The sequence below is a fragment of the Silene latifolia genome, chromosome 4, assembly GCF_048544455.1.
Source record: "Silene latifolia isolate original U9 population chromosome 4, ASM4854445v1, whole genome shotgun sequence".
Lineage (NCBI taxonomy): Eukaryota > Viridiplantae > Streptophyta > Magnoliopsida > Caryophyllales > Caryophyllaceae > Silene > Silene latifolia.
In genome coordinates, this window is record NC_133529.1 from 7665684 (window position 1) to 7688853 (window position 23170).

Genomic DNA, 23170 nt, shown 5'->3' on the forward strand with positions numbered 1-23170 from the left:
ACATTACAGAGCAAAAAAAAAAAAAAAAAAAATTAATGCCAAGAACTTGTTTATACCTTTGTCGAGCGGAGCAGGAAATTATGTACAGGTTCTTCAAGGATGAATATTGCAAGTTTTGCATTATTTGATGGCCAAAAGTTTTACAGTTACAATTGAGCATGTTACATTATAATCTCCAATGGGGGATCCCTCAAAACTTGAACAAACAAAAGAGATGCCCACACGGGATACAAATCGTTGACAATGAAGATAATGACTTACATATTCTCAATCTGTTTATATGCCGCTACATCTCACACCGCGCAAGGCTTCAAGAGCGAGGCCAGGGGTGGTAAGATGTTGGATTTAATTCTCAAGGACAAAAGAATCTTTGTACTGTCCCTTCTGATCGCTTATATGTGTCCGACACTCAACACTTGGACACTTCAGGTAAATCAAACATGAAAAACTTTCATAAATTGTCGAGTCTGATACCTGGACACCGTACATAGCTCCCAAGATGAAAACTGAACATCCATTCTGTACAGGATCTGGAGGGAGAAGAATGACAGGATCATTACTTCGATCCACGTCAATGTATCTTGAAAATAGGGACATCGAGGGATAATTTTAACATGGGTGTATAAGTCGAAGCTTCAGCAACTATCTTCAAGTGAAGTTTGGTAAATTACGATGATTGTCAGCAAACTCGCGCACCAAACGTTTCAAAACCCGTCCTCCTTTTCCCTGCATGTGGCCGTAATCATTTTTGACGCCATTACATGTTTTACTCTCGAGATAATCTGAGGCGGCACCTGCTAGGGCCTTTAGCCAGCTTGGTACTAATGTTTCCGCTTCACCTTGTTTCAAGTACTCAACAGGCAGACCATGCACCTGGAATTAATATTTAGTCATGAAAACATTAACACGATAAGGTGTACACAATATTTACAAGTGGTTTGCATTTTTCAGGACGAAGTTAACTCGAAAAAAATTCTGCTGTTTAAAAGGCAGAAAGCATTATCCAGAATCATCAGCAATATTCAAACAAAGAGGTGATGTTATCTCCTCTCCACAGGCAAAATTGCTCGTTATAATTGTTCGGCTATTAAAGAAAAATACTGGCATATCAGCCGTCTTTTAAGTTAAAACATGCAAATATCTCCTTCCTCAGGTAAACTTGATCATCAAAACTCACAACCGGCAAATTGCATCACTTTTTACATCTCCTGATAATCAAAACCAACTGATTTCCATATCAAAATGTCTCCAGTTGTGAATAACTTTTTATACAATTCTTGACGCAATTTCATCACGTGTCATTTGGAACATATTTGTCTTTTCAACACACGGAAAAGGTGGCTTATATCTAACCACCCTTGCCTCTCCTAAATCCTTCAAGTCACTGAATTGATGTCAGTAGCTTAAATGGTCAACAATATGCACTCTTAATGGGTAAAACTGTATAAGGTCCTATTTCAGAACTTGAACAATTAGCTTCTCTTTAACACCAGTGTTATTACTTGACACGAGGTTCTCAAGAAATGAATCGATTCTTCCAGAAACAATAGTGTAAATAACTTTTGATTGCATTTATATGTTTTTAGCTGGTAGTTTTTAGGCTACTATTGTGATAAAGAGAACCTTTTTTCCTTTGCAACATTAAGATGGGGCAAATTTTGAAAACCATAATTCAATCAAATATCGTTTGAGTTGGGGAAGGGGTTAAAGGAACTAGAATAGATACCGCAGAGTAAAGCCATCCATGCAGGGTTTGCCATCGAAGGATCCCTGACCAAGACGTTCTCTCACTTAAACAGCATACAGCAGCTAACTGTTGCAAAATTGTTGCACATTTGTGCACCTATTACCAGAAAAGACAAGGAAAACTATATCATAAACTGGTTGGCGTTAACCAAATTTCAACTTCTCAAAATATGACCAGCCCTAAGCCCTTGGCCGCTTCACTTTCTTTGAAATTACATTTTAACTTGCTTGGAGCTATTCTTGCACGATTCAATCGCATTGTATGAGACGCCATAAAAGTTACATCCTTCAACTCAAAGGTAACTCGGTCAACCTTCAAATGTAACTAGTTTTTCATCACAAAGTTTCGGTTGGATAACTGCTAAAACAACTTACTGCCGCTGTACAAGTATAAAATCACTCTTTAGGATGAAGGTGAAGGTCAAGTAAAGAATAGCCTGACAATCATTGTCTATTTTTTTTATATCATACAAGAGGTGAAGAGGGCAAGGTGGCACAAAAGCCGCAGTCATTTGCTCAGACTTACCCTTGACATAGCAGAGGTCCCGAGTAGGGCGTACAAGACATTTGAGATGAGTCCCTCGCCACTGTTAGATATAACTTGAATAGCCACACCACTGAAAGCTCCTTCAGACATATTTCTCACAGATTCAAACAACGAGAACAAAGCAGCCTCTAACAAACCTATTACAGCAGCAAAAAATGAGGAACGATAGAAAAAGGGAAACGGTATTAAACTCACCAGGAGCTAATAAGAAAATTAAAGAATGATAACATTAGGAGATTAGCATTCACGCGCGTACAGCAAAACACGAATAAGCAACGGCCAGAACTCATCAGATACATCAATTACAAAGGCATTCCTACAGAATTTGTTTTCAAATATACTTACTCCATACTATATATGTAGTGACTTAGATGGTCAACTTTGATCATTATCTCTCCAATATATGTCAAGGTATCATGTCAAATTTGTCACGTTTGCTATAGTAAATTATCGATTTCACATTGCAGAGTGACTTTTATACAAATTTGTAACTATTGTATACTAAAAGAAAAATAGTGGTCAAAGTCAAACTACCAAAGAAAGAGGGATACAACCTAAATGGGATGAAGTAACAACGCAAAATTTCCACATATTTTACTCCCTAACCGCCTTGACCGGAAATTTATCATCTTTACTCAGGCAAATATGTTGTACTCAGTATAATTATGAAACATAAGAAATGTCAAAGAGCAGCTCAAATACAACATCTAAGGTATGGAAGGTAGGCTCCTCTATACCATAAAACTTCATGACCTAAGGATCTATACTTGAAAATTTCATTTCTTTCCAAGCTTAAAACTAATAATACTAACAAACATGTTTTGTTGCTGACAATTAGAACACTGCCACAAATTTTTAGCCCACGATTATGCATAGTACATATTAGCAGTCAATACTACAATGCTGACGTAACTAAAAAGGAATACAAACTCCTGGAACAGATATATGTCAAGAAGCATTCAAGTATATCTCAAACGTAGTTTAATTTCGTAGTCTTGTGACATCGAGAAGATGCACAAGCATCAGCAGAGATTCAGAATAATATAGACAAGAAAAACAGTCTTACATGACATATATGACATAGCTGCTAGAGCAGCACCACGATGCATAGCTGTGCAGCAAATTGCAGCCTTTTGTAAGGACGATTCTAGCAGGGAACCTGATGCTGCCAATACAGTCTGGATAACATGTACAGAGTCATATTGTCAGACTTCTTTGTCAAAAGAAAGTAGAAAATAATTATATGATTTCGCCTAAGTAGATACTCTCTCCATTCATTTGAGTCTCCTACAGTTTCTTTTTTGGTCATTCAAAACAATTCACTAAATTTTCTATTTTTAACACATTTCGACTCAAAAAAGACATAATAGCTTCTTAAAAGTGTGCGGATTTCGCTACCCAACCACTTGCCTACTTATACTATACATCCACTTGACAGATGTACTCTTCCCACTTATCTCATTAAAAGCTGGACCAGTTGGAAACACAGTGAAACCAAATGAATGGAGGGAGTATGAGGGATTAGGAGACAAAGGAAAGAAAATTTTACCTTAGGAGATACACGAACAAAACTAGACGTGAAACCAACAAAGGCCTCCACCAGATCAGGCTCTTGATCACATATATATGAAGAATTAAGAGCTGTAACTGATGCAGCATTAGTGAATCTCTCTAGGATGCTGATGAATAGAGGTCCAAATTCCTCTTTATGACCAAATTCTTCAATAATGACAGAAGCTGGGAAATAGAACACGCCCTTCAGGTTACAGAAGTAAAGTGAAAAGGTACAGTACCAAACTCGAGAACAAAAATTTTTATCAACCAACAACTTGAACAATGTGCTAGAATTAAATAATTGCACACGATCAGCAGCAGCTAAAAAGGCCAAGCCCACCAATAGTCATCACAGGTAGCTAAATTTTGCAAGTACAGGCACACCATATCAGATTTATGCGAGTTACCATTCATACCAATCTTGAAACTCTATTATATAGACATTTTGGAAGCCAAATATTCAACCCACGAGGAAAAACACAAAATGGAAACAATGAGTCTTGTACTCCGTACGGAGTATAGAATAAGGGAGGACAGGTTAGATAGGGTTTAAAAAATTGGACCAAAAAAAAAGAATTAACTCTAAGTTGACACAATAGTGGCGGTTATTTTAGTGGTTCCTCAATTAGTATAATGTATTGGGTAGCTCCAACCCCTGGAACTTCACAATGCTACAAAATGGAACCGCCAAGTAAAAGTTCCGCCACACTCAGAAACTCGTTCAAAAATAGATAATATTCCCTCAAAAAACACAGCATGATGCCATAAATAGTGCAGGGAAAAGGTTCCCAGACAGCAAACAATGATGTCATAAATGGTATCCATGTCAATTGCCATACACAACATTTAAAAAACAATCTTTCCTGCTCAAGTAATACCTGTCTTGATGTAACATTCATGATTCTGGAATGACATGAAGTTTGTCGATAGGCAGTCTAAAACAGTAGGCAATAAAGTAGTAAAATGTTGTCCTGTGAAAAATAAACAGAAAGATCATTAAAGATACACTCAGCCTTCATAAAGTGGGTGAGGGTGTGGATATGAGAAGAGTTTGATACCAGCTGAGTGAACAGCTTGCGATAGAGCTCGGCAAGCAGCTGCTGACAAATTGCCATTTTCCATGTGCTCTGATTTAAAAAGTTTCTCTATCATAGGCCAGAAAATGCTTAACAGTACAAGAAGTGGATCATCTTTACTAGAGCCACCAGACACCGGTGCAGCCAAATGATTGAGCACGGTCCCAACCCTGTTAAAAATTCCGTTTCAGAGGCAATTCCAATAGCATCCTTATGTACATATTAAGAAATAATTTGAATAAGCAGATTGTTTAAAGTTTAAACAGGCAGTGGAATTAAAAATCATAAAATGGACAATATATGAAAAAGAAAAAATTTGTGTAAGTTGTTGCAAAATAAGCAGAATGGTTCACTAAAATGGTTGCAGTTTCTTTTGTTGTGAACTAGCTGTCATTTATTTGATGCATTCTCCACATAAGTTTCATTAAGGTTCATCTAGAAACGGTCTCTACATCTTACAACACATGTGAAAGGCTGCTTACATCCGACCTCCCCCATACCCCGTCATTTGCGTGAGCCCTTGCTAGTTGAGACAGAGGGTTAATGTTGCTGTTGCTAACAGCATGAAAATCAGAAATCATTGTGCCAACAGTATAGGGAGAAGAATGCCACCTTTGTTGTTTAGCCCAAATCACGTCTCCCTTCCTATTCAGGTTAGAAAGTTCACTTTTATTAACATGCTTATCTAAAGTGCTAGTAGTTTTTCTTCATTAGCTATTTCTATGAGGAGTTCCGAACCATAATACAATAATCCACTAGAGAAAAAAGGTTCTGACATGGTTCATGTATGTTTATCCAACATTGCCAGACCTAGAGGCCAGAGCCTCTGGTAGACTGATAGTCGGTGTGCCACCATATGTAACCCAAATATAATTGCCTACACAAGACAAGAGGAATCATGACATTCGAACAAATAACACTTGTTCTCAACCATGAAGCTTAATTTCACAAACGGGCAATGACAAACCTATGCAACCCTCTGGCAGCCGAACCCAATATGAGAGAATACGCAGCTGGATTCTGCTTCAAACCACGATCTTTATCATCATTAATCTGTAAATGATATTCAAGTTTCACAGTCAATCACTAAAAAAAGAGGGGGATGGATTACAGTATTTAAGAGACTGGCCTTGACTGAAAATAAAAAATAAAATCAATTATATTCTCGTCTAACTAAAGAACACGTATGTTCACTTTATCAAAGATGAGTCACTTAGACAACATCAAGCACTTCACATGATAAACTCAAGGTCAACCAAATGCCCTGTTAGCTATCTTACAAATTGTTCTGACTCTATTTTAGAATCTTGTTTATAAAATAAGAAAAAACAACTCATCAGGGAGAACATTTCTGAGACCACGCAATTAGCAATCCCTCCATTCCCAAATTAGGTTCTTACTTCCCTTTTGGGATATTCCTACTATAAGGTTCTTACTTTCATATTTCCTTGTTTTTGGAAAGTTTTTTGACAAACTTTAAATAATCAGTGAGGCTGACTTACACAAATGCCTTTCTCATCTATATACATTTGTTATCCAAAGTTCCAAACAACATATTCTAGATCATCCTCTCCATTTCGAACTTACTCTACTACAAAAGTATATCTATTCTTTTCTCTCTTATTCCCTTTTCCCTTCCCTTTCTTCCTTTCCCCTTCCCTCCAATTTTATAATCCAAACAAAGTGTAATTGGAGACGGAACAAGTACTTTATTCTCTTAAAGATCCTTAGCCTGCTTACCGCCTTCTCACCACCAATGGCACCAAAAGTGACAAACACAAAAAGTGAAAACAAGTGTGTGGCCACTGTGGTTAGTATACACCAACCTGCTTATCCCTCTCATTGTACAATTCTGTATTTTAACGCATGAGCTTAAAGAATTCCTTATGTGATTTAAAAAAAAAAAAAAAACACTCAAGCTTTCTATAAATGGTCACACCAGTGACGAACAAAAAGGTCCCATGTTAAAGAATACTTCAGTACATAATGTTTTCTCCACTGCGTGAAGAATGCATTGTATCCACTATCCAGATCTAATAGTGGCACACAAATTTTGAATTGTCAACCAAATAGTGCATGATTCTATCCAGGGGTAAAATATCTCTGTGTCAGTTTGAAGTGAACCAAGATATAAGAAACTGATTCAATATCTGCAGATCCTTTAAATTCTACATGAGATATTTATAAAATCTATAATCTGAAAAAGGAAACTTACGAGTTTCCCGATGGCATCATAGCTGGAAGAAAGTAATCTAGCCAACAAATTGTTCTTCAGCTCTACACTAGGAAGGCTGCCAATAACAAGAGCAATTGCACCAACAACTTCTTCCTCGTCTTCTGGAGACAAATGCTGTTTCTCCAAACACTGGAGAACAAGCAATTGGGAGAGTGATGTCAAGTTGTCAACATTATAGAGATAAAGCATAAACAGAAGCACTAAAATAGCATCAGACACCGACAGCGTGGTAGATGAAGTAAAAGAATACAAGCAGGATTTGGATAACGGTTTTCATAACCAATGAGCCAAAATGTTCAGTAGTTTTTATTTGTTTTGGCAGCCAGATCTGCCTAGCAGACCAACAAACTGATACTTTCAGTTATATGTAGTCTTTCATGGCTTCAGGTTAGAATATTTTCTAGATTTACTCAAACTTGAACAACCACTGAGTTCATCATTCTAACTTAAACCATCTGATCGAACATGTTTAGACTTTGGAGTAAGACCGTTCTATGGTAGGTGAGTAAAAAGTGGTGAGGTTTTAATGTCAGGAAATGAGCTTTCAGCTAGGATATTAAATGTTCTCTTTCTCATAATCTCCTAAACTATGTCATATCTCAATGCTGCCCGAGTGATAACCAAAAACACTGAACTATGATAGAAAGAGCTACAACACGATTCAAAAGTTGTGGAATGTTTTAACGCAATGATACAAAGGGGAATAAGCTTAAAAAATAACAAGATTGCTGCTACATCAATGAGATATTCATCAAATACCTTGATTCCAAATCTCAAAGTCCCTTTAAGCATAGAGACGGAATCTGAAATTGATAACGACTATTTCTCTCTTAAATGCTCAAGAAACATAAGGCAATACGGAATTATTGGTATTAGCTACAAAAAATGAGAATAAGAGTAACCTTACAGCTTTATTTCCCATTAAAGAATAACTAATTACTCCCTACATTCCAATTATGCTTACTTCCTTTATGGACAATTCCAACAGCTTGTTTACGTAATTTAGACAAGTATTTGCCACACTTTAGCTCACTGTGTCGTGTTCCATAATATTTGCCTGGACTGGAAGTGGGAATTTATTGAATATCTTATACACAAGACAATAGACACGAGAGCAAAAGAGTGAAGAGTTGAGAAGTCAATCATACAGAAGTCAATCACAATTGCATTTAATTTTAAGAGCACGGTAACACACCTCGCCAATAAAGATCAAAACCTCCAAGTTTGAGGGCTCAAACATCAAGGTAGAAGCGTCTTCACATATTTTACGCAAGGCAGAGGCAGATGCACTAGCAGAGAAAGGTTGTGAAATCCCGGCAGCAAGAAATAATCTGCAAACAGAAAGCAGGTCAATAAGGATTGATAATTCCGTGAAATAATTAGTTTGGGTAAATACAGTTTTAGTTTGTGAATTCATGTGTTAGTAACAGTCATATCCCAATACATATAATCTGGGTAAATACAGTTTTAGTTTCTGAATTCATGTGTTATGGTCAATTGGTCATAATCAATAATACTACATCTACAGCCAAGACAGAAAGAGGTGCTCACAGTAAAGGCCTAGCACTAATCTGAAGAGCAGATATCCACTTGGAATACGAACCAACAACATCAGCTAGTGATCTGTATACCTATGATGGAAAAGACATTATGAATAAGGTGTTAAGGCACTTAAAAAAAATCCAACCTTAGATAACATAAAAGTAATAAAATGATTAAAAAGGGCAGCCCAGTGCACGATGGCGTCCTCGCTAGGCTGGGGTCCGGGGAAGGGTCCCACCACAACTCCGCAAGGGTGTAATAGGGGTAACTGGCAAGCCTTCCCTTGCCATTTGGGCAAGAGGCCGCTCCAAGGACTTGAACCGGTCACAAAGCAACACCTTAACCGGTGCGCCAAGGCTCCCCTTCAAAAGTAATAAAATGATTAAACATACAAAAAAAATTACGCACAATACACATGAAGCCTTCTGGTTCATTGGAAGTCCTACTAGACAAAATCGTCACCAAATGCATAATGATACTAAGGTCAGATTTTTGACACTCCTGTATGATCACTTCGGCAACCTGAATAGCAAGACAGATAAAACCAAAACATTCATTTACTTGCACAGACAAAAAAAATTTATGCAAATAGGAATCCTACAGATAAGTCATAAAGCAATGTGAAAGGGCCAAAAATTGCACACAAGATCCACCTCAACCTGGGCGTGAAGCACTACCGTGCTTGGCACACCCAGCCTAGACAAACCAAATTACATTAAGGAAGCTGAAAGATTCGAAATTTCAATCTTCCAGGCTTATCAGCATCAGTTTCAACTTTCAACTATTTCTCCTCCATACAGTTTTAATTCTGATGTCTGATCAATCTATATAACTTATTATGAGCTTCCTACTCCCTAACTAAGTAATCTGTCATCAACAGTTTCTGCTACCTAGAAACAACTAGTTAACTAATAAGGACCTAAAATCTATAGTGAACATAATGTAATGCCCACAATCTTGCAACTCCAAAGCAACAAGGAAATTCAATCGTAAACAACCTTTCTTTACTCTTACAGACTATTTGGAGAAACCACAACAGAAGCTGGTTTGCCACAGATTTATTATAAATCATTATATGTAACTATGTAAGATTATATAGACTTGATAAATAAATACTTCCTCTGATTCACAATTGTCTTCCCATTTGACTTTTCGCAGTCTTCAAGATGACGCCTTTTACCATATTTTTTTGCATTATGTAGAAATATAATATTGTGAAGGTCTCTCGATAGCAAATGTAATATTTTAGTATCATATACGTAATACTGTTTGAAGGGGAGCCTTGGCGCACCGGTTAAGGTGTTGCTTTGTGAGCGTGAGGTCACGGGTTCAAGTCCTTGGAGCGGCCTCTTGCCAAAATGGCAAGGGAAGGCTTGCCCAAATTACACCCTTGTGGTGGGACCCTTCCCCGGACCCTCACATATCGGGGACGCCATTGTCCACCGGGCTGCCCTTTTTTTATACGTAATACTGTTTAATAGACTTATGGTCAAAGTTCTGATACTTTAACTCAAAAAGTCAAATATGAAGAGTGTTCTGGAAACCAAGAAATAGAAGAATAAAAACACAGATTGACACAGAGATAAGACTGCAAAGATTGAGAAGGAAACGCAGAACAAACAGTGCCAGATAAAAAATTACCCAAGATCAATGACAGATAGCTCTAACTTCCAGTATAATAACAAAGCACAGAGTATCCAAGTTCTATTTGCTCACCGCATTCAGTGCAAACATTCGGGCTTCGATTTCTTTCCATGGTATTGAAGTGGTTCCTGACGCCCATCCCACAATGGAAACCTATAATGACATTGAATAAACAAAACTACTCCTGAATATTACATAATAGGAATTAGGATAACACGTGTCACAAGATGCAGGTACGTGATATCTACAAGAGTGTTTCACTCAGTACGAAATAAGATGAACATGCATGCTCCGAAATTAAGTCAAGCCTAGGCTGCTCAAATGGCAGCACTTGGCTCCAGATGTACACTAGTCGCCAAAGGCAGGAAAACTCTAAACATAGTGTGCAATGGATACAAGTCCAACCCCATGTTCTCTACTTAAGCAACACCCCAAAATAAGGCAAAGGTATCAACTCTGACGATATTACCGTGACTGCATTTTGCGGCGGTATCAGCTGCATTTATAGCACAACAACCGAGATAAGGCCTCAACAGCCGATTCCGTGATCAAGTATCAAACCAACACTAAATACCATGGGAAATAAAGGTATAGAGCCTTTTGCTTATTAAAGACATTATTTCCTTCTATTCTTTTTACGATTATCTTTAAAAAGTCCCGACCTTGTATAAATAATTGAAGATGGTGATTTTTGACTAGCTTTAATCATCAAAGTGTAAGAGGATAAGTAGTTCGTTCAAAAATGCTTCACCTACAGGCGACAATGGAAAAGCAGTGGGCGCACAGTGCACTATAAGGCCCCTATGCAAATGAAGGCCAAAGATATTTTCACGCACCTTTTGCATATATGTTGCAGATCCTAAAAGGTGACACAGTTCCATGAGAAGCTCAGCCAAGCTTATTCTGAAATTCACTAAACCGTCAGGTAGCTCACTGCTTCCTCCATCTCCATCATAAGTAGAATCATCCACCTGTATATGTATTATGTAAGGAAATATATATGACCATGTAACACAAACATTGTCTTTGAGTCATGATCATTGGGGTGCCATAAAAGAGAGGGGGATTGTTAAGATGTAACCAAGTCTTTCTTTCTAATACTCCCTTCATGCCATTTAGATTGTTCTGATTTGACTTTCATGGTCAAATCCTGCCAACTTTGATCGCTATGTTATCACAATACACAATGGTTACAACTTTATAAAGATAGTAATATGAAATCGTTTTATTGGTATATTATAGAACCTATATCTGGAGAAAACAATGGTCAAAGTTGACCTCAGTTGACAACCAAAGCCAAATGTGGACAATAAGTTTTGGATGAGGTGGTAGTACAGAGGTTTTTTCTAGTTTAACAACAACAACAACAACAAAGTGCCTCAATGACTCCCGCGAATTGGGGTCGGGTAGGGGGGGGGCGGATGTGCGCAGTCTTACCCTTGTGTTACCAACACAAAGAGACTGTTTCCGAATGACCCAAGATGAAAATTGCATCGAAAAACTACAACGAATGACTGGTACTTCACAATAGAAAGAAGCGTTGTTACTTTAGTGAGCCATTTTGCTTTATTCTGTCATAATCCTGAACCAAAGAGTAATGAATCTTTGGCTCCATAGAAAAATGGAAACCATAATTCTACTACACCCAAAGCCAGAAAAAAAATTATCTTTGGCTCAGTAGAAAGACAAATAAACAAAGAGAGCAATTGACAAGGTCCACCAACAACCACAAGCTAGATCCTACCAATAGGTATTGCACTATAGTCTAGAAAAGAAGGTCCCGTAAATCATAATACACAATGCAAAGAATCACTGGTAAAAACATCGTCATCAATAAACAATGAGGCCTACAAAGTCGAGATGGATATGCAATTCCCAGATGAACAAATAGGCGAAATTAGCCAGGTGCTAGTCGAAATGTAGCCAGGTGCTGCAGTGTGATCAAGTTTACTAATAGTGACAAGTGGGAATGAAAATGTAATACCAAAACTCTATAAACAAGTGTTAACATCTTAAATCAAGAGGCACCAGAGCAACTATTGACCCAAAACAGCAAACCAAGTTGATGGCTATCTACCCTTGAAAGAACATAAGTCTAAGAAACCCATACGGTCATACGTAACTAAAATCTGACCAGAGAAAACTTAGTTTATAAGAGTACAAAAAAGAAGAGTTACCAAGTAAGTCAACCAAAGACATCATATACAGTAGAGCGTTAAGTAAGAAGAAAAATCAAAGCACTGCAACTTTCTTTTATCCTGACTTTTAACTAGAGCTAATACAATAATAAACGAAGAATTAAAGGCTAATAGGCTATCATTTTATGAAGTAGAAACCTGAGCACGCAGCAGCAGAGCATCGAGTAAGGCAGAGAATACAGGGGAAAAGAACTTATGTGCATGTTCCCTTCTTTCTCGATCATCCCCATTGACTCCAAGTATATAGCTGGCAATGCTACCCCTGGAAATCAGTATCAGAAATTTCAGAATAATCTCAGTGTCTAGGAAATCTGACAAAAAATAAACACAACATTTGCTTCTTCTGCTGCCTCCCTCTTCATGTGCACCATACGTGAGATGAGTTATCGTCGGAAAGTCAGCAAATAAAAAAAGGCAAGCTACAAACATTGAGGTCATGGTTCAACTTCATTGAGTTTACAAAATCCTTGGCCAGACAAAAGAAATGACAATGAAGAGAACTATACCAGAACTGCAATGTTGAATCCGCAATATCCCAATCTTCACTTGAAAAGGTCACACAGCTGCAGTGCAATTATCATGTTAGCGTTCTGATAACACTTGATAATAAGAGGTGAAAAAGGCTTGACCTACCAAAGACTAATTCAAAAAAAAAAAATATAATTACCCGTGTCTCACAGATACCTACGGTGGAGTAAGGTAGTCAGCTGCTGCTGTACACAGTCTTACCACTGTGTTGTAAACACAGGTTGTTTCCTAAACCCTAACTACCCAAGAGAACTACGTAGAAAGTCACTAAGACCAACTACTACTTCACAATATGAGAAGCAAGCACAGTTTAATGAGCATGGTGCTTTAATTCCATCATATATAAAGTTAGAGAATAGTGAGTCTTGAGGTTCTTTTGGAAATTGCTACATCTAGACCAATGGACCATTATTCATTTTCATATGGACACAAGAGTAGACCATAGAGGCGTAGAGTTTCAGGCTTTGAGACTTTGAGGCCTGAGATTATCAGACAAAATGTTCAGTGGGGCGAGGGAGAATGAGACTGACTCTGAACACAGAGAAAGTAATATGACTAAATGACAAAAAAATGGATATGTTGAAAGTAGAGCTATAAGAACTGGGACATGCTTGGAAGATAAGGAACCCTCTTAAAATTACAGAAACGAATTACTCCCTCCATCTCAATTTTACTGTCCCCTTTTCCTCAAATTTTATCCCAAAGTATTGTCCTCTTTCTAAATTTAGTAATTTTGCCCCTTGATAATTTACTACCTCCATCTCCACCAATATTATATTGTCTCAGCTCTCTTTAGTTTAAGGGGTAAAGTAGGTAATTCATCACTTCCTCAAGTCCTCCCAAAATAGAAAAGGGGCAATAAAAATGGGATGGAGGGAGTATAAATGTACAAATAAGGTTTCTAAGATAAGACCAAACCTCAAAAGAGCATCCGCCAAGGTCAACGCTTCAGGACTTGCTTCCACAATAAGCAACGGAGCCTAGGAGAAAATGAAGGACGAAAAGCTATTTAGCAGTTTATTGGTTTAATATTGCCACATGGAGGACGAAAATATGGAGTTTTTCACAAATACAAACATCAACGCTGTGGGTGAAGGCAATGTTAACTTACAGCCTGACCAATTTCTGACATCAAGCATGCAAGTCCACTGACAATTTTCTCATCAGCGTTTGTAATAGCTGGAAGAAGTAGAGCATCCTTTAAAAACTGAACTCTACACAATAATACCTGTGGCAGCTCCTACAAAAGCCAAACAAGAAACCATGTAACGGGCTGCAGGTATTGCTTTAATGAAAAACAAAATCAGCATGAAAATATCAGGAACAGCAGATAGCTACTGTTCCATTGAGGGCCCGAATCCTAAGGAGTCAGCAAGGGTTTAAGAATGTATACAAGATCAACTGTGATTCAGGTGTTGGGATCCTCTAGAGTTTATTTTTGGTGAAGTTGGTATAGTTTAGAATATACTTCGTATGGTAAAAAATTAATAAATGGTGATATATGTAATTAAACACAAAACTGTGAAAAAAGATTCTAATACCATATTTAGAATACTCTACCATGTACATCTTTTTAGAGACTGTGAAGTCTCTGCCAGTCTCTGCCAGAATTTGGGCAGCGTCTACTCTTGGGATCAGGGATAAAAACTTTGATGTGAGAGACTGAATCATTAACTGGATTCAGTATCTCACTAAAAGCCATGACATCCTTCAATGGCTATTCAATTCCTCGTGACTACTTGAAGCATTTGGTGTGCCAGGAATAATATGATTTTCAGGGGGATCCGATTTTCACCAATTCGGGGTTCGAAATCACACGCCCATGCAACTTCCATGGCGATAAAGTCTATACATTATCCCATCCCTTGGAACAGTTCCTCCAAAGTTCAGATGGAAGATAATGAAGATCCCAAATTAAAAATTAAACAGTATCCCCTTTCTTTATGATTAGAGGAGCTCATTTGGGAAACCTATCTCGTATTAAAGTTGATCCAGGATGGCTTCCTAACCTTAAAGCTAGTACTGGATGGGCATGGATTGTGTATGAAGAAGAAGGGGTAATAATCTTCCAAACTGGACATTGCTTCTGGGTTGAATCAGCTCTCCAAGCATAACGCTTTAGAAGTCCGTGATGTATTGGCTTGGGCGATCATGAAAAGACACTACCATATTGCTGTCTCTTCTGACTGTCTTCAGCTTCCACTACAGATTGCAGGACTCGAGAAACCACACCATCAATCTAGAGCAGTTTTGGAAGATATTAAGACACTTCTGCCTTCTTTCCAGAGTATTAGTTTTAGTTTTATTTCTCGTTCAGCTAATCATATTGCTTACTTGCTTGCTAAAGCAGCCATGAGCATGTAATAAAAATACTTTACAGCTGCCAAAAAAAGGAATACTTTACCATGTAGAGTTATTCTACAACTCTAGAGGATTTTTACCCGTGATTCAGAGAAGTTACTTACTCCTGACAGATCTTAGATTAGGTTTTAGGAATATTACAACTAATTGCATAACATGATAGAGACGCATCGTTTGTCAAAATCAGCATCTAATGCAACATTATAGAAGGACCTAGAGCCTTTCAAAATGATAAAAGTATAAATTTCAAAATTATTTCTCTACTGCTGGTGAATTAAGGGAAGCAAAAGTTAAAAGGGGCTCTCTTGTAGTTTATATAGAAAACAAGCTGAAAATAATATAAATTATTCATTGTACGTAGATCCGTACAAGATAACACGAATCAAATACTTTGCTCAATGTGTTACAAATAGAGCAGCTTCAACCTACCTCATGACGACTAACAAGCTCAACAAGAACTTCCACGGCCAGATCAAAGGAAGTTGAAACCTAAAACAAAGACAGAAGTCACTAAAAGATATGGCCTATGTACTCTTACTTTAATACAAATGAAGCGAAATGAAAAAAATCAACAACTAAATCACACTGTGGTGGTTTGTTGATGTGAGAATGATGAGCATATGACCAGAAAAAATTCATGTAAAACAGTTCAAGATAGATGACTAATAATACCTGCAATGAACTGAACACAAAATTCAAGAGAGGATGAGAAGACAATGAGCCAGGAGGTATCTCAGAGAAGCAGCCTGCTCGCACCTAAATGTGACAACGCCAAGTTCAGTTCCAACATATAGCAACAAAGAACTTTACCATGAGAACGGAATTCTGATAGTTTGCACTCTTCCACACTGCACTTGGGTTACGTGCCCAGTGTCCAAATTTTGAACATTCCGACACGACACAACACTTCAACAAAAAAAATGAAACTCTTATCACAAAGTCATGTTCACGACTCGACATTTTGTCACATTCGAGACTTGCAGCCAAGTCGGAGTAACATGGAACTTTAAAAAAAAGACAGAATCAAAAAGTGTGAAGTACAGTGAATTTGAACATAAAAGCAAAGGTCACATCGTCAACAAAGAACGCATATTCTTGGACATTGAGGGACGTTATTGGAGATAATTAGATCACTATTCTTACCCAGCTGAGCAAGCAGCGCAATATCTTCCTATTCCTTTCATGCAAGTGGTTGCAATCTTCAAACCTTTTCTCCGACTGCTGTTGAAGGAACTCAAGAACCATTGGCGTATGCGATAGAAGCTGCAATTCACGAACTCATAAGAAGCATGAAATAGTGACCATGCAAAACAAGGGAAGGGGGCTAGTTCAGGTTGGGAAAAACCTCTCTTGTATACTGAGATCTTTGAGTAGAATTTATGCTGCTATCAGTACTTTGATCTTCAATTACTTCTTCTGGCAAAACAGTCAGCATCTCTAAAACAGCAATGTTGCCACTCTCTTCTGTCTGTAAATTCTGGAGACTATAGAAAAGTTGCTCTATCGGTTGCCTATGCTCTGCTGCACGGAGTATAAGTGCCGAAAGTGCTAGACAGATCTGCGTTAATAGCTGCCAGGGCAAACGACGGGTTCAATGGAATGATCACAGCCTCATAGGTATGTCAAGCAAAATGAAGGCGAGCATGTATGAGATAATTAGCAGAAACAAGTTCAGATGTCTTTTATGAAAACTTTGGATAGAAAGACATCCATCAGAAGAAGAAAAGAGACATAGCGGGATAGAAGGATAGGAGGAAATTCAATAACTTCAGATTAGAAAACTACAAAAAAAGAAAGCGCAATTTAATGACATGATGCTCCAAAAGTAACAAACAAACAAACCTGTGGAGGTCCTCTACTAAATCTTTTAGCAGCCAACAGAAGAGCATTTAACACAGCATCCTTCACTCCTGACTGCAGGTAGTAGCCTTCACTGTGTATCTGACAAAAAAGAGCTATTTTAATTTCAGTAAGGTGATCACACAGACTGGATAAGCGACATAAGGACAGCAGCTATACTGGCTTCTTGTGATTGTTGAAGTTGAATAAAAAAACATCAAGGCTCATTTTCCTTTGCTTCACAACTTTGATTACCAACCCCGAGACACACAATTACATAAGGAAATTATACCTCATCCATATAACACTTCGTCAAGAAAAATCGAAAAAACTCCCAAGATAATGGTACTAATGTGATTACTTTCATAGTGTTAATAATGCAAGGACCCGTTCCAATTTACCAAGCTTTAACAACACAACTTCAGAAATCCATTTTCAAAATTTAACTAAGCCCCTAGAAGTTTGAAAGGATATAGGTCTTCCAATCTCCTATCACATACACCTCTAGACGGCAACATATACACAGTGCCCAGAAGACAGGCAAATCAATGATCAAAACTTGACAACATCTCAACTATATATTGAGGTTTTAAGCTGGATTGCTTAGCCACAGTGTAACTTGATCAACTTCCAGTGAATGAAGAGAATGTAAAAAGTTACTCCCTCCGTCCCAATCAATTGTTTACCTTTAATTCAAATACACCTCACAAAGAATAAAAAAGGTAAACAAATGAATGAGACGGAGGGAGTAACCGGAGTATCAGAAGACGTATTCAATGTTCCAGCTCAAAAAGATCCTTCACAACCAAAAGGCATCAAATGAACAGTAAACCAGCATGCAAATTTCTAAGCTGAGGAGCTCTATCAAGAATCAACAGTGAGTAACCAGCCACTGAATTCTACTCGACCCGTCCCGGTCATTTGTTTACCTATTCCATTCTTAGAAACGATTCTTAAAGATAACTTCCAGTTCCAAAACCCACAAAAAATCAAAACTTTCTAAGCTTAGGGAGCTCTATCAAGAATCAACAGTGAGTAATCAGCCACTGAATTTTACTCAATTCATTTGTTTACCTATTCCATTCTTATGAAGCCATTCTTAAACACAACTTACAATTCCAAAACCCACAAAAAGATCAAAACTTTCTGAACAATTTCAAAAACTAAAAGATACCCAGTAACAAAAACACCAAGAATTCAACAAAAAAGCAACAAACCTTGCGTTTAAGAATCTGGGCAGCAAAGAATTCAACTTCAAAATCAGAAAAAAGAGGGATATGATTAAGATGAAGATTCGAAGAAGAAGTAAGAAGAGAAGTAGCAACTTCCCAAGCAGCATTAGATTGTTGAAATTGAATAAGCCATTGATTAGCAGCAACTCGATTACAAGATTGTAAATCATGGTTCAATACATTAACAGCTTGAGCTACCTGGATTTGTAATTCCTCCATTTTTTTTTATTTTTTTGAATTTATATAAGAAAATTCAAATGGTTTTTTGGTGGGTTTATTTGTTAGTGAGTGAGTGAGTAAGAATCCTGGGCGGAGAGAACGACGTCTGTAATTCTTTGGAAGATGATCTGACGGTTTTCATTGGGTCATCATTTTTATTGGAAGAAATGAAAGAGAGCAAGATGAGGTGATGGATAGAGATCGATGGAGGGGAGCTTACTTTGGGGATTTTACAACAATAATATTTGTGTTTTGTGTTTGGGGAGATAGGAAACACAAGTACACAACATTTTTAATCTAAAATTAGCCTCGTTATTTCTTAGTTCGGCTCTATGATAAAACACTAAAACTTGGGAGAGACGGTCTCTCACTAAGTTATTGAGAGACCAATCTTTCGTACCCTTTTATTTGTATTTCGTACCCTTTTTATTATTGATCGTGACATAGTAATTTCGTACATATTTACATAATAAATGTACCCATTTTATCATTAATCATGATTTGTACCTATTTTATTACCTTTAGTATCACTTTATCTTAAAATTGTACAATGGTCTCTCAATAAAGCTTATCAAGAGACCGTCTCTCAGGAGACCTTATGTTCTTTTTATTGTGAGGTTTTGGTTATTCGATATACTTTTTGATACAATTTTTATCTTTGGTTATTCGGGTTTTAGGGTGATGTTTATAGTGCTGAGTTGGGGATTTTGAAATGGGGTGGGGTTGTGAAAGGAGGGTAAAGAAGAGGAAGCCGTTGACGGCTGTTGAGAGTGAGGGGTGGGGTCGTCATGATTGGTGTGTGGTTGGTGACGGCCGACGGGTGATAACATTGAGGGTTGTTGCCTCGTTGGGATCTTGGGATAAGTGATGAAGTAAGACAAGTAAATTTGAATAGTTTCATTCATTTTGTTCATGTTTCCTTTATTGATTTCATTAACTTTCCTTTAGATGAACCAAACGGCAAAAGATATTTATCTTCTATAACAAGTTTTGCAATTTAAAAAGTTTTCCCCTGCTTCACCATCAAATGTAAAAAATATAAACCTTAAAACTTCACCCGGATTATCGATCACTCACGACTATTTTTCACCCAAAACATGCCACTAAATGCATCAACTACAGCTAATATAATTAATTTCGCTATAGTATTGTTTTGTTGATAATGAAAGGTGTGCTCGATTGTTTATTTAGAAAATCCTAACTTCAAAGTAAAATCGGGAACAATAAAGAAGACATAATAAATACGCAAAAAATATTAAAAACCTAAGTAAAAAAATCGTTGAAAACATGTATATGAAATTTTTTCGATCCTTCTATATAGCGCACTTCGCATTCGTAATGTATGAAAAACCTTATACACAGTTACTATTACTCCGGCCTTTTTGGTTTCAAACTGAGCCAAACACACGCATACAAACTTAATTTGTATTATAGTAGCCAATGAGCCAAACATGAGAGAAAAAGAATTGTACATCAGATGTATTACATCACACTTAATGAGTTTTTGTGTATTTTTTTTAGTTCCAAATACTTTATAAATTACATTTTAGTTTTTTGATGTCAAAAATCAAATTTTTCTAAGCTTATATGTAATTTTTTTAAGTTATAATGTAACTTTTTGAGATTAATGTTTAAGTAAATGAACTCAAAAACTTTATAAATAAAACTCAAAATTTTTAAATTAAAACTCAAAAACTTTATCTTAATACTAAAAAATTATACCACCTGATGTACTACATTAGATGTATTAGCAATTTCTAGATAAATATCTCTAATGTAACTTCTTTCAACAACTACATATAATTTTAGGGAAGTTGATACACATACACGAGGTGTATGGAAATTTTCACACACGGCAATTATGACTTGACCTTAGGTGGTTAGTTTAGGGTTAGGTTAGTAAATTTACATGTGTAGTTAAGTTGTTACTTATTCTAGTTAATTAGATTAAGGAAGTGTCAAACTCAAAAATGTTCTTCAAGAGTCTCGAACCCTTGACCTCTTGATGCATATCCACCTGCTATTACCATTGTGACACATCCGTGTCTTTGTTAAATTTGTAGATCTTTTGTTATATGTATGTGTAAAATATAAGTTAAAATAATAGTTATCTATAATAACTATTAAATATATACTTTTAGTTTATTATTAATGTAATGTATTTGCTAAGTTAGTTAAATTTACTTGAAAAAAATTGGACAAAATATTTTATTTACTTATGGTAATTATTATTTGTACCTATAGTTACATTTTATGTATCTCCAATATACATAACGCCTTTTTTTAACGATTTTTTTAATCAAAAAAATATGTTTTTAAAAATGTAAAATATTTTAAATTAATAGTTAAATCATAGTCAATGTTCACATTAATTATATTGACATAATTATTAAAATAAAGTTTTTTTAATAATTATTTTGTTACTAAATATTATAAAAGTATAAAAGTGACTTTTTAGTTGTGTTTTTTTATTTTAAGTAATAAAAAAAAAAGTAATTTTTTAACTATTTTTTTAAATATAATATATAAATATTAATATTTTAATAAAATTCTTGATTTATCTCCGAGCCAACAGGTCGATCTGTTCGGGTAGGGTCTCGACCCTAAAATAACGGGTCATTTCGAGTTCGAGTCTAACGGGTCGTTAGGTCGAAAGTTTCGGGCCTTGATCCTGGAAAAACGGGTCGGATCGGGTCGAGTCGAAATTTGACAGGTCGAATTAAATCTAAAATATAGGTCCATATAATACTTATTTTAGTCTAACATTTCATACGGAGTATTAGACTAATAATATTTTAGTATAATATTTCGTATTTATTTAATTGTATAACTCTAATACATTTAGATGATAAACTAATATAAAATTTAATATGATAAAATTAAGCAAGAAAAAAATATAACAAATATTTGATAAATTTATTTAAATATATAAGCCTTATAAAATTTGTGTAACTAGCAAATAACTCAATAAATAGTGAAAATAATTGTAGCAACAGTTGATGTAGTAAATATGAAAGTAATCACACATTTGAGTGGTAAGAGTAACAATAATAAATGCGAGAATAGTGAAAGTCATAGTAGCAAGAATGATAATAGTGAAATTAATAATTTAATAGTATTAAATGTGGGAGTAGTGAAAAAAAATGATGGCGGGAGTAGTGAAACAAATGTTATATAAGTAACAGTAGGAACAAGTAACAACGGACAAAGTATGAAAAAATACCTAACAATTTGATTTAAGAAAATATTTTATTTATTTAATACTCCGTATATAAGTTTGATAAAATTAATGATAATAGTGAATTTAACTATAAAAATAGCGGGAATAGTCAAAGATACAACAAAGAAGAAGCGATGTAGTAGTGAACATAATAGTATTAACAAGGGAGATGTCGTGGAAGTAATAATATCAACAGCGGGAGAATAAGTGAATGTGTCTCATAATTTGTTGATAAATTTTCCATCTCATCGTAATTTCAAGTTATAGCATAGAACAATATATTATAAATCGTAAATATATGTGTTAAAAAAGTCTAACGCAATTATGATTTATAAAAAATAAAATTTAAATGGTAAATATAGGTAGCCCGGGCGAGGCCGGGCAGCAAACCTAGTTAAATGTAAACTACAGGTACAAATAATAATTATTATAAGTAAATAAAATATTTTGTTCAATTTTTTTGTAGTACATTTAATTAACTCAGCAAATACATTACATTGAATATAAACTAAAAGTATATATTTAATAGTTATTATAGATAATTATTATTTTAACTCAGATTTTACACATACATATAACAAAAGATTTACAAAATTTAACAAAGAGATGGATGTGTCACAATGGTAATAGCAAGTGAATATGCATTAAGAGGTTAGGGGTTTGAGCCTCTTCAACAACATTTTTGAGTTTTGACCTGATAATTTAAGGGTAATTTAATTAGAGTAACTTAACAAGTTAACCACACATCTAAAATTACTAACCTAACCCTACACTAACCAATAGATATTAACCCTAGTTTGCCACGTGTCGCTAGATATTAACCCTAGTTTGCCACGTGTCGCGATGTTTTTGGTTGTGTATGAGTTTTTCATACACCTCGTGTATGTGTAGCCTTTTTATAATTTTAGCGGGGATTGTATTAATCATTAGTGAAATCTCTTACACTAATTTTATGTAAAACAAATAATTTACAGTATTAAAATTCTATCAAGTGTTAGTTTAACTAAAATCATTACTTTAAATAACAACTTTATCATTTTCTACAATTTTTAGCAAACCTAATGTCTCAAACTTAAGTCGACGTTTGCTCAAACTTAAGTCGATATCTTACAAACCCGTTTTTGACTATGAGAAGGTGGCTTTGACTCCATGAGTCCATGCCTTAGACAAGAAAACTTGGTCCCTCATAAACCCATTTTTGACAAAATATATTGAGGGGTTGTTTGGT

At 35.9% G+C, this 23170-nt stretch overlaps 1 protein-coding gene across 3 annotated transcripts; it reads right to left on the bottom strand.

The window, feature by feature from the left end:
* Positions 1–97: 97 nt before the first annotated feature.
* On the bottom strand, positions 98–19021 carry LOC141652779 (uncharacterized). 3 transcript variants are annotated; one of them, XR_012547239.1, is made up of 24 exons: positions 18489–18988; positions 17275–17373; positions 16778–17002; positions 16576–16695; positions 16105–16188; positions 15862–15921; positions 14183–14311; positions 13990–14051; positions 13050–13106; positions 12682–12805; positions 11182–11316; positions 10418–10498; positions 9110–9223; positions 8711–8790; positions 8355–8490; positions 7139–7288; positions 5891–5976; positions 4906–5093; positions 4726–4818; positions 3843–4030; positions 3360–3471; positions 2244–2430; positions 1727–2126; positions 98–873 (listed from the first exon to the last, which is right to left on the bottom strand). XR_012547239.1 is itself a non-coding variant. In XM_074460380.1 (24 exons), exons 1-24 carry the CDS (start codon positions 18720–18722, stop codon positions 649–651), a joined length of 3057 nt encoding a protein of 1018 aa, XP_074316481.1. In that variant the 5' UTR covers positions 18723–19021; the 3' UTR covers positions 98–648. The 3 variants fall into 3 exon arrangements, 1 of the variants encoding a protein (XP_074316481.1); XR_012547240.1 differs by having other exon boundaries at positions 2244–2823; positions 2892–3471; XM_074460380.1 differs by having other exon boundaries at positions 1727–1843; positions 2273–2430; positions 18489–19021.
* Positions 19022–23170: the final 4149 nt, after the last annotated feature.

Coding starts and splice junctions, on each gene's coding strand:
- LOC141652779 (XM_074460380.1), bottom strand. CDS start 18,722: ATGGAGGAATTACAAATCCAGGTAGCTCAAGCTGTTAATGTATTGAAC. Junction 17,003..17,274: donor TTAGTAGAGGACCTCCACAG/GTTTGTTTGTTT, acceptor TTGCCCTGGCAG/CTATTAACGCAGATCTGTCT. Junction 874..1,726: donor ATGGATGGCTTTACTCTGCG/GTATCTATTCTA, acceptor TATTAATTCCAG/GTGCATGGTCTGCCTGTTGA.